The sequence below is a fragment of the Chaetura pelagica genome, unplaced genomic scaffold (assembly GCF_000747805.2).
Source record: "Chaetura pelagica isolate M959 unplaced genomic scaffold, ChaPel_1.0 scaffold40, whole genome shotgun sequence".
NCBI lineage: Eukaryota > Metazoa > Chordata > Aves > Apodiformes > Apodidae > Chaetura > Chaetura pelagica.
The window spans coordinates 2,707,215-2,719,721 of NW_009952160.1; the positions used below are offsets into that span (position 1 = coordinate 2,707,215).

At 37.2% G+C, this 12,507-nt stretch overlaps 1 protein-coding gene across 1 annotated transcript in view; it reads left to right on the forward strand.

Moving 5' to 3' along the window:
* MAN2A1 (mannosidase, alpha, class 2A, member 1) overlaps nucleotides 1–12,507 on the forward strand; it is a 79,244-nt gene that overhangs the window by 60,043 nt on the left and 6,694 nt on the right. Inside the window, exons 14-20 of the mRNA XM_010007234.1 lie at nucleotides 1–132; nucleotides 1,481–1,711; nucleotides 1,822–1,944; nucleotides 4,346–4,460; nucleotides 6,953–7,086; nucleotides 8,140–8,281; nucleotides 11,478–11,611. The exon at nucleotides 1–132 is cut by the window's left edge and continues 13 nt beyond it. Of these exons, the coding sequence (XP_010005536.1) occupies nucleotides 1–132; nucleotides 1,481–1,711; nucleotides 1,822–1,944; nucleotides 4,346–4,460; nucleotides 6,953–7,086; nucleotides 8,140–8,281; nucleotides 11,478–11,611 (1,011 nt within the window). The remainder of the gene's footprint in view (nucleotides 133–1,480; nucleotides 1,712–1,821; nucleotides 1,945–4,345; nucleotides 4,461–6,952; nucleotides 7,087–8,139; nucleotides 8,282–11,477; nucleotides 11,612–12,507) is intronic.

Here is a 12,507-nt window from a genome sequence, read left to right on the forward strand (position 1 = left end):
CGGTTTTCGGTGGTTTCAGTCAATGTGAATACACCTAGAGTGAAATTATTATCTCCTTTGGGAAAACCTGTGACTGTCCAGATTAGCGCTGTTTGGGATGGAGCAACTGCAGTGTCACATGAAGCATATCAGGTATGCTATTTAACGTAAAAACACTGAAGTGTTTAAGATGTACTGAAGTTTCAAAGCTGAAGAAGATAGAAAGCATACTTCAAATATTGGCAGTTCTGTCTTTTGGAAATAATGCCATTAATTCAGTCATTTTAAGAAAAACAAAGAAACATATATTTAGCATTAATGTTTCTTCATCTTTTAAGTTATTAAAGTTAAAAGATGTGACGTTGTGTATTACATCTAAAGGGTCAGTTTCAGCTGCATGACCAGAAAATACTGTGTGTGTGTCTTTTCCCACAACTTGCTAAAGCTGCTTTTCCTTCAAGTGATAATATATACACACAGTCATACAGTTTTTATGTGCTCAAGCATTCAGTCTGGGAGGTTTTGTAACTGGCTTAAGCAGTTAGATTCTGATTTCTAAATTTTTTTGTCTTCCATATATAGAGGCTGGATAGTAATCTTCCTTACTCTTATATTCAAGCTAGACAGTAGACCTTTGAGTCCACCTCAGCAAAAGCTGTTCATATGACCAAAGCAAACAAGGAATTAATTCACTCCTTGACATGTCCAGCCATCTCCAGGAGAGAAGAGCTCCATCAATGATAACAGTTCCTGGGGAAGACAAACAGCATTACTCTGAATGTCTCTATTTCATTCTTCTTGCCCTGTTTTTGTTGCTAAGCACAGCACTATAGGTTGTGCAGTATCCGTGTGGTTCTTTTGGGGTCAGCTGCCCTGGCTGTGCCTCCTCCCAGTTTCTTGTGCATCTACAGCCTGCTCACTGGTGGGGTAGTGTAAGAAGCGTAAAAGAAGCTTGATGAAGAAATATGACTATCCCAGACAAAACCAGTACAACCATTAACTCTGTTGGAAGAAGAAGAAATGAAATTGCGTATCTGTACCTCAGCTTCTAAGCTTTGATGATCTACTTTGTGTATTACTCTTCTCTGCAGATTACTTAATAGCTCCTAAGTAACCAGACTAAAAATAAGTTGCCTTATGTTTTGCAATTTAAATTTGTGGATTTTTAAATAGTCTGTGTGCACTTGATAACACTACACACCCATCTTCAATACACAGCAAATAGTCTTTTTTTACACGATTGAAAATCATTATTGCATTAATATAAAAGCGATCTTGATAGCAGACAAAATAGTGACACAGACATTACTGTTTGCTAACTCTTCTTAGCATCATGCTTCAGCTATGAATTTTGGAATATTGTTTTTTATTTTGTATTCATTTATGGAATATGGGAAGAGATTCAGTCATCCTAAAGTGAGTGAAGAAAAAGGAGTTACTCTGAGCATGAATGTCAATACTTTGATGTTTTTAATAATTATTTCTTCTTTGCTCCCAACAGATGTCTTTCATGGCACATCTGCCCCCTCTTGGGCTTGGAGTTTACCAGCTTGTGGAGGTTCAGAATTCAGAGGCAGTGTTAGCAAACTACAATATCTACATGACAAACAGTAGGCAGGAGAAGCCAGACAAACTTTTCAAGATAAAAGAGATGCAGAATTCTATGGATAGTATAATCTTGGAAAATTCTTACATGAAACTCTGGTTTTCTGGAATGTCTGGATTACTGGAGGTGTGTGGTATTATATTTTGAAACAGTGTTTTACTTTTTTAAGAACTTCTGTTCTTGTTTGTGGAAACCTAGGTGTGTCAACTATTTAATACGTGTTCCTTTGTTTTTAGAAAATAAATACCAAAGAAGATGGTAAAAATCATCAAATGAAGGTGGAATTTGCTTGGTATGGAACTACAAATAACCGGGATAAAAGTGGAGCTTACCTCTTCTTACCAGATGGAGACGCCAAGGTAAGTCGTCCATTTGCAGAGAGATTCTAGTCTTGAAATAAGTTGAAGCATTCTGCAAATGCATATTGGAAGAGCTAGTTCTCCCCATCACTGAAGTACAGCTGTGTGGCTAGAAATAATGACATCACTTACTGAAATGGGCAGAGTTATCTCCTGGGCAGAGAGTGGGAGCTTCTAGGGAGCAGGAGCGGTAGCTCTGACTCGCCCTGGGCGGAGGCGAAGGGACAGAGCGCAGCAGCAGTTTGCGCAGGCAGGGCACAGAGCAAGGCACGGGCCCCCTCTTTTACAAGATTTTGCAGTGGCTATTCATTTTAACTGTTTAGGAAGTGGAATCTTGAGACTACCACTGGATATGAGACCCGCATATTTTTATTCCTAATGGAAGGTCTTAATAATCATAGAATCATAGAATCCTTCATGCTGGAAGGGCATTTAGACTATGTTCCCACTCATGTTTTATACTAACAAGCTCAACAAAAGTTCTTCAGTTCTTCTAGTACTCTTTTTTTTTTTTACTTTTGTTTCTAAAAAATTACTTCCAGTAACTTATTTTTTTAATAAGTTCACAGCCTTTTGCATTTCTTTTCACTCATTCAGCACTCCATTTCTCTGGTTTGGTCCTGGATATCTTCAGTGAGAGGTCTAGTGAGAAATGTTCTTAAAAACAATAGAAATAAGCCCCCTTAAAGATTGTGTGTTCTCCTAGGTGATAAATGGCAAGGGTGTTTGCTTTGCCTGAAAATCTCAGGTTTCTCAGTTCATTTTCTGGGGGTTCCTTTAGTTGCTGTTTCAGTCATTCATTGCTAACCTGAGGATTTTCATGTTGCCCTACCCTGCAGGTAAAATTACAAAGGCTTTGATTATGCCTTCCTGCCAGTAACAGCTCCTCAGTGGGATTTCAGTCTGAACAAATATTTGTAGTAGCATGTAGTCACAGGTTATATTAGTTTTATCTTCTCTGCTTATGTGTGACACGTAAATAGACAGTGATCTATTCTGCCAGCTGAAAGGGGAAGTTTCTGTCTACATTTACTGATCTTGGCAGTTTTTCATGATTATAAAGGAACCCAAAAGCCAAGTCAAATTCTAACTTAAAGTCTGGTCTTTGAATTTACTTTTATCTCAGAATCTTAATCCACCTGTCTTTCTTGGCTTCCTAATACCATATTCCTTTGTTTCTCAGCTAGCAAATAGATTTTGCATAACATATTACATGTTTGTCTTACTAACAAGATGTGACTCCTCGGAAGTATCTCTTCATTGTTTTATGTCAACTGTTGAAAAGTCTAAAAAGACTTCATTTGGGTGTTTGTACTAATTAACTGAATGAAAAATTGCTATCAGATGATCAGTAGAAAGATCCATCTTTCCCAAAACCACTCCCATCTTACCAAAGTGTAAGCAACTATTGGCTGCCAAACTCCTGTGCAAAGTATTTATATAGTTAATATCTGCAGGTTTGCCTCTTGGACCTCTGGCAAAGCTTTTACTAAACAATACTCTGTCTGAAGCTTTAATAGTAGGTATATATTAATAGAAAGACAGGCTTTCAGTCTTTAAAACTCTGTTTCTTCTTTTATACAATACTACTTGAAATCTTCTCTGTGCATATACAGTAACATGCTCAAAGACAACTGGAAGATATGTACCTGTACTGATTCTTCTCTGACATGTTTTGTCTATATGTATGTAAGCTTGGTTTCTTTTCTTCCTCAAGATATATTTGATCTTTGGTTTCCTTGCTAGAAAAGAAAGACCATGCTCAGATCCTTCTTAAGACATTGATATATACAGGAGGAGGCCAGCCACCCTCTGAGAGCATTCTGCTTAGATCCTTCTGATTAACATGTTTCTAAAGTATTTTGTTGATTTTTTTTTTTGAGTGGTGTTTTTTAATTGCTGTTGCCCTATAGCAGTAGTTAAATGTTTTACATTTCCATTTTTGCCTTTGTATATGCTTAAAATTCAACCCAGTTTTACTTTTTGTAGCCTTTGATGCATTTCTACACAGTCTATATAGTTCAGCTGGGAATCAGCAGGTTTTTTAAAAAGTCACTGTTTGCTTAGCCAAGTCTCAAAATTAGCAATTCAAGTACAGTTTAGCTAGCCAAAAAGATTATTAGTATGTTGCTGTGTTTTTCTGTAGGCCTTGTATCCATTAAACCTCATAAGATATCTGAAAGATATGTAATCATGGTTATCCTGATTTTAACTAAAGGAATAGTGGGGCTCTGAAGAGAATGTTGCTCAGTTTCAAATTAGGAGTAATTTATTAATTCCCAGTTTTTTGGACTAGACTTAAGATACACAGCATTTAATTTTTTTAAATTAATATTTCATAATTATTGGCACTACATTAATACAAAATTTTTAAAATAATTATTTTGTTTTCTTTCTGTAGCCTTATATTTTTACAGATCCACCTACCATAAGAGTTGCTCATGGAAGGATTTTCTCAGAAGTTGTATGTTTTTTCCACCATGTGACACATACCATACGGCTATATAAAGTCCAGGGTAAGAGTTGTGAAAATCTGTCTATCTCAGCACTTTTTTTTCATTGCTACGGTCTTGGATCGTGCCTGTCTCTTTAATGTTTAAATGCATTTCTGAACTACTACAGAATTCATCAGACAAAGTCTTTTCTGGGTCCAGTGCACCCCTTTCTGAGCATCATGCTTAGTCATTAAGCTGGCATTCTTAAACTCAACAGTTCTAAGAAATTTTGTAGTATAAATTACCTACAAGGGGATCCTGAACTTTACTGGGTCATCTGGTAGCTGCAAATTATAGAAATGAAAGAAAATAATTAGAAATAACTTGGAGATTATGTAAAAATGTACTTTATTTCATAGCTTCAAACTGGTTGATGGAGGTACAACAGTATCTTCTCTATAGTTGCAAAGAATGTTAGTTATTTCTTAGTGGCATTAACAGTGAAGTCTTGTTTACTTCACAACTGTAGGCATGCTTTAGTTACCTGTGACTTTCCTCTTTATGTCCTTTATCTGCTTGGAAGAGCTTGTGACAGCATCAGCTGTGTCTGTTTAGAGACACCAGCACTGAACACTGGCTTATTGACTCTTAGAACATGACTTCATAACAGTTTTGCTTGCTTTACTTTCTGTCAGGCTTTCATTTTTTGTTTCTCTACTGTTCAACTACTGACTTCCAAGAAAATACTAGGAAAACAGAAACTATGTATTCTCTGTACCCTTCCAAACCTGATGATTGAATTGGCCAGTGAAAATAGGGAGGAAATCATGGTGTAATTGTTACTTTTCCTGTAGAAACTTGACTTAAAATGCTTAAATGTGTTCTCTTGGAATTGTAGTAGGAAACAGAATATTTTCAGTTGTTCATCTTATTTGTATTAACTGGAATTTTTCTGAAATGCAGAAATATTGACTTAATATTTTCAATACTTGGAGGAACTTAAATGTGGGTCTTTTTAGCATTCTTTTTAATGTAGGTGTCAGAATTGTCTGCGTGGTGTTTAAAATCTTATTTATAATGTTGGCCCACCTCTCCAGCCTGTCAGGGTCCCTCTGGATGGCATCCCTTCCCTCTAGGGTGTCAACCACACCACACAGCTTGGTATCATCAGCAAACTTGCTGAGGATACCCTCAATCCCGCTGTCCATGTCTCCGACAAGGATGTTAAACAGCACTGGTCCCAATATTGACCCCTGAGGGACACCATGCATCACCTAATGAGCCATTGACCACAAGTCTCTGGGTGTGGCCATCCAGCCAGTTTCTTATCCACCGAGTGGTCCATTGGTCAAATCCCTGCCCTGTCAGTTTGGAGACCAGGATATCATGTGGGACAGTGTCAAACACGTTGCACAAATCCAAGTAGATGATGTCAGTTGCTCTGCCACCATCCACCATCTCTGTAGCCTTGTTGTAGAAGGCCACCAGATTGGTCAGGCATGACTTGCCCTTAGTGAAGCCATGCTGGCTGTCACCAATAACCTCATTATTTCCCAAGTGCTTTAACAGACTTTTCAGGAGGATCTGCTCCATGATCTTGCCAGGCACAGAGGTGAGACTGCCTGGCCTGTAGTTCCCTGAGTCTTCCTTCTTCCCCTCTTTAAAAATAGGGGCTATGTTCCCTTTTTTCCAATCATCAGGAACCTCACCAGACTGCCATGACCTGTCAAATATGAAGCACAGAGGCTTAGCAGTTGTGTCCATCAGCTCCCTCAGGACCCATGGGTGAATCCCACCAGGTCCCATAGATTTATGCACCTTCAGGTGCACCTTTATGCACTTTTAGGTATGATGGTATGATTCCAGTCCATGCTGTATGTCAAACTGTTAAAAAAGGTCAGGTTATTGTTAAAGGTATTTAATTTTCAGTATGAGGCACTGTAGAAAAAAAACCTCTACTGAACATCTGTCTGCATTTTCAGATACTTCTTCTTTTAATAAATAGGCATCTCTTCCCTGTCAACAGAGATATGTGTCCAGATTTTAATCATGTCAGTGTGCAAGTTTCTTAATTCACTGACCTTAAGGAAGGTTCTCCCTGTTTCAGTTAAAACAGCTGACCGCTTTTCTGTTTAGTGAGACACTTGCTGTCAAGAAGCCAGTCAATTAATTCTTGATTGTGCATGGCAATAGCCACATATGAGTCAAGGGGAGAAATGAATGGCTAGATGCTGCTCTTTCAGTGTGCTAGCTGCTACTGAAGACAGCACCTGAGAATTGTGGGCTGTTTTCTGCTGATTTATTGGAACCCACACAGGTTCTTACCATGAGTTGCTTCTGTTCTGCTTCGCTGAAGGTTTCAAACCATCTGCTCAATGACTACTGAATTAGAAGTACTGTTGTAACATATGGTAGATAAGTGAACTGGCTTTAAATATATGGTTTGGTATAAAAGAAAAGGAAAACTAGCAGAGAAAAAATAGATCACTGTGTTCTGGGAACCCAATTATTCTTATATATGCGGCAATAACTTTTAAAATTTGAGAGATTTTTAATGCATCTGTTTCATGCAGGTTTGGAAGGCCAGTCTCTTGAAGTTTTCAATATTGTGGATATTAGAGGAGAATATAATCGTGAGCTTGCAATGAGAATTTCATCTGACATAAACAGTCAAAATAGATTCTACAGTGATCTTAACGGGTATCAGGTAATTATTGTCTATTGACTATAAAAGCCTACAATCTCAATTTGTGACTGTCTTAATCCTTCTGATTGTAAAGAGTTTGAGTCACATTAATCAACTCTCACATTAAACTCCGCTGATCATTTAAAAGCAGAAAAGCTTTAAAAATATGTTATAAAATTTTGTTTAGGCTAGATGAAGTAACAAGTGTTTTATTTCAATTTGTTTGTTAAATATTCTTTTATATCCTTTTTAACATGAGAATTGTAATACAGCAAGTTATGACAAGCCACCACGTAGTTGTTTGTACACCTGCACACCTGCTTTCCCTTCTGCTTTATCTATTTAATTAGAGCCTTTTGGGTACCACAGCAGTAGATGTGCATAGGCTCCAGCGACTCGTACAGAGAGAAGAACTACTTGCTGCTGTGGTGGGAATAGGTGATATATTTTTGGAGTGTAATAACTTTTTCTATTAGTAATGCATCTGACGAAATAAGCTGTGACTATTTTCTTAGCTTGGACTCTGCAGCACACACAGAAGAATTAAAAATTTCTCTCCTTATCTTGTCTTCTTGCAAATGGAGTGAAAACCATGCCCTCTAAGTAAGAGACTACTATTTTTCCAGTTAGTGTATAATACTGCGTTTTGCTGGAGACAGTAAAGTGTATATTAAAACATTGAAGTAATACTTATTAGTCATGTACCATTCAAGAATTCAACTAGCACTTTAATAAGTTCCCATTATAAAACAATAATTCCTTTTCTGCTACCCTGAATCTATTTACTGCTTGGTCTCTAGAGGAGAAAAAAATTTCTCTCATTCTGTAACTGTGATTATTCCTTTCTTTGTAGGTTCCCTTGATGAATCTTTCAGGTTTTTTTTTAAATATTCTGTGATTTAAAAGTACATTGAAGTTATTTCCACAAATCTCCAAAAAGCTAAATAATAGTCAAGTGCTTGCTTTGATGCCAGTTGTGCTTCTAACGCACATGGGATAAAAGTCTGAAAACGTCTTTGAAGTTTAAGTGCATAAAAAGAATGAGTTTTACTGAAATTTGTGTTCATACTGCAGATCCAGCCCAGAGTGACGATGAGCAAATTGCCTCTTCAAGCAAATATCTATCCTATGACTACAATGGCTTATATTCAAGATGTTGGTGTTCGTTTGACACTTCATTCAGCTCAGTCTCTAGGTGTTGCAAGCTTGAAAAATGGTAAATATAAGATAACAGATAAAAACCTGTCCTTCATGATTGTCTGAAATAGTTCATTCAGAGATTACCTTAACTAATTAATTAACTAATTTATTAACTTAGCATTTGAAGAAGGGATGTAAGTTTCTCCAACTCCAAGTTTCAGAATACGTCCATAAGGGAGGAGGTAGAGGTTATTCCTACATGAGATTCTGTCATCTGCAGTGGAAGATCTGTCTCAAACCAGAGACAGAGACATAGATTATGAAGAAGACAAAATGAGCAATAAATTGTCAGAAGCAGGTATCTTTCAACCAAGAACTCCTCAAAGATGAAAGAGCAAAACTAAATACACTGTTCTCTTATGTACTGCTGTGGTAGTAGAGGGCTTAAGAAGGATAATGTGATGCTGGTTAAGGTTTTGATTTATAGGCCTGCAGTAAGGTAGAAAGCACTAGTCTTAAGGTGTATGCGTTATATCCTAGCATTCCTATCAAGGGACACAATAGCAGCTTTTTCAAAGACTAGAATTATTGAAATAAGAATTACCCTGGATGTGAATCAACGTCATTCTCGCAAAAAGTCATACATCACAAATTTAGTGGAGAACTTTCAAAGAGCTGAGGAATATGTTGACAAGAAAAATCAATTAATATTAATAGTTCCAAAAGAGGTGCAGTCTTGTCCCTCACATCAAAGAAGGCCATGATGAGTGGCCTGTAGGGATGAAAACAGAGGTCAGTTGTTCAATCCATGCCTCTACCAGAATGAAGAGGCATTCAAACAAAATAAGATACATAATTCATAATTTAAAATTTGTAATTCCTTGCTGTAATGTATTTTGCATTTAAATTTACATGGTTTTGAAAAGCGTTGGGTGAGGGCATGATGGGCATGTTGGATTCCTGCAAAGGGAACAAAACTGAAGCTGAATGTTTTGTGGCTGCTGAAAGTTGTATGCTCCATGACACTTCTTTTGAAGATTCTTCAGGATCTCAAAAAGATCTTAAAAGCAATTCAAGAGCATAACAGTTTACCAAATTCTTTCAGTAGCTGTGAATCTGTTTCTGAGACTGTTTGTCTCAAAGCATAGCCCACCATGTGAGATTTATATGAAGAGCTGATAAATTTTCACTTCTCATTTTAGGATTAGAGACAGGTTCCCTACTTTGGAGCAGTTAGTTAATTCTCATTCTGTCAGATGGTCTCAGAAGTATGGAGTCAGATTTCTCACTATGTTGGCACCTGTCTTCAACATCAGCTTCTAAGAGACTTGATCAAAAATTGTAAAAATATTTAATAGAATCATAGAATGGTTTGGATTAGAAGTGACCTTAAAGATCATCTAGTTCCAACCCCCCTGCCATGGGTAGGGACACTTTCCACTAGACGAAGTTGCTCAGACTTGAATACTGCCAGGAGGGGGAATCCAGAACTTACCTGGCAGCATGTCCTGGTGTCTAAACCACTCTGACACAAAATAATTACTTCTAATGTCTAATTGAAATCTAACCTCTTCCAGTTGAAAGCTGTTACCCCTTGTCATATCCCTTCCTGCCCTGATAAAAAATCCCTCCCTAGCTTTCCTGTAGGCCCCCTTCAGGTACTGGAAGGCTGCTGTAAGGTCTTCCCAAAGCCTTCTTCAGGCTGAACAACCCCAACTCTCTCAGCCTGTCTTGAGAGGAGAGATGGTCCAGACATCTGATCATCTTTGTGGCCCTCCTCTGGAGTCACCCTAGCAGGTCCTTGTCCTTGTGCTGAGGACTTCCAAACTGGATACAGTACTCCAGGTGGGATCTCACAAGAGTGAAATAGAGGGGGAAAATTATATGACATAGCTTTAGTCCTACTTTCCATTTCTCTTCCCATTTGTGAGGTTCGATACATAATAATTTTTAATGTTAGATGCTGAACATCCTCCATCTTTTAAGTTCCATACAGTTATACTCTAATTTGCTACTTAATGGGTTATCCTCCATGCCCCAAGGAAGACCTCCAGATAGATACGAATCACCACTGTTACTCAGAGGTGGACTTCCCTGCAGTCTGATGCATAGTTAAAGGGGGAACAAGGATGCAATACACTTAAAACATTTTTAAGACAGAAATTTTCTTAAAGAAGTATTTTTAGTCTTTGACCTGCTTTTGAAGTTTTTTTTTATCTCTGATGTAAGCAGCACTGATAATTTTGTTATTTGTTGTTCACAGTTGCCTTAAGAATAATAAAACTTCATCTTGTCAGCCTTCATTTTCCTAGTGTTTTAAAAAAATGTTGGAAATGTGATTAGGCAGTTTTGGATCTAAATTCTCTTTAAGTTTTGTTTGAAAACTTTGAAAAAGTGCAGGTTTGTCCTTCCTACTGTGGTTTGAGCATTTTTCAGAGACTTACCATACCAGTCCACCCATGTTCATACAGCAATCTACAAATACCATCAATCTGAGGCACAATCCTAGCCTTATACTTTAGTTCAAAGTGGTAGTTTGTGACTTACTCATAGCCAGCTGACTTCAGTCCTGGGTACACAAAATCTGTTTTTATATGAAGGAAGGGAAGAACAATTATTTAGAAAAATTGGGTAAGTATTGTAGAACAATGAAGTAGTATAAAAGAGACCACTGTACTATCAGCCTTTTCTAATAACTTAAACTGTGCACTTCTTCATTAGGAAACAAGTACTTCAGTCTTCCAATTTTATTTAGGAAACAAGTACACTTGTTTGAAGTTTCAGTGTGCAAAGAGTTTTACAGTCTTCATTACATACCCTGAAGTCTCTGGAGATAAAAACTGGAAAAGATATTAACTTGGTCTTCCATAAGGCTATTTACGATTCCAAATCACACTTCACACAGCTGTCTCTTCACACAGCTGCAGCTACGCGGGGTGTTTCGCCTCTTTGATGCTTGATGTGCGAAGTATCCTTGTAGCAAATAATAGTTAGCAGGAATAACTTCTTGTGCTGAACTTCTGTTTAGACTATTCTGTTAAAAATTGCAGAACCTTCTGCTGAAAGGCTTGTGAAAAAATTTTAGAAGGTTAAAAACAGCCAAAGCCCATATATTAACTGTTTCCATAATCAATCCTAAAAATATTGATCTTCTGTATGCAAAAAAAAAAAAAAAGATTCTTTGTAATTTATATTTCAGCAGTTTTTTCTTACGTCTAATAGAGGCTTTACATATTCTTGTTACAAGTATAATCCTTCTGTTGCTTTTTCAGGTCAGTTGGAAGTGATCATGGATCGTCGACTTATGCAGGATGACAACCGTGGCCTTGGACAAGGTGTCCAAGATAACAAGATTACAGCTAATATCTTCCGACTTCTGCTGGAAAGAAGAAGTGGAGCAGATGTGGTAGGATTCACTGTCCAGATTTTTCTGGCTAATTAAGATACAAATATTTTATCTGTTGCAACAGCAGTGAACTCAGCAAAGGCATTATTCCGTGAGCAGCAGCAGAACTAAGGAAGCTTATCTTCCGGAGTTTTGTCAGCTTGCGTGCATATTCTCATTGTAAAGACTTCCTCTTGCACTGCTGCTCACACAAATCCATGTGGTACCTGCTTTCTCACTCACACTTCAACACATGACTGGGGCACTGTTGCGGAATTCTCTTCTTTCTTTTTTTCTTTTTTTTTTTCTTTTTTTTTTTTAATTGAGGAAGCTTGTAAAAATAGCTAATCAGTCCAGTGCTTTGCTTCTTAACAAAGTTAACTGAATCTGGGCAAAGGTTCGCAAATTACTATGGACAAATAGGTGGAAAGAGGAAACATCAATTTATTTGTCTTAGGAAATAAGATTTAAGTGGAAATATTTATATGCCAAACATGTAAACCTCACTTCATTACGATTCCAAGAAAGTTGAGACCATTTTGTTGCAAGGGTTTGGGTTTGGGTTTTTTTCTGTGAACCAATTGTCTCAGTTAATCTTTTTCTATATTAGTCTTTTGAATAACTCTTCAATTTTCTTTGCATTTTCTCTCTTTTTCTTCCTATAATTTTGAGGTCAGAATAAGAGGTATATCTTCATGCTGGGGCAGTAGAATCATGATAGGACTGAGTATATTTTAAAATCATCAAATAGCTAAAGATGAGAGGTTGTATACTGAGCTGCTAATGAATGTGCAGATAGATTGGAATTAATTCTGCTTTATAATTGATATCATTAACCACTGTGAGAGGATAATAATATCAAGCTTAAAGCTAATCTCTACCACTTAATGACTTTTTTTCAAGTTGTACATATCATT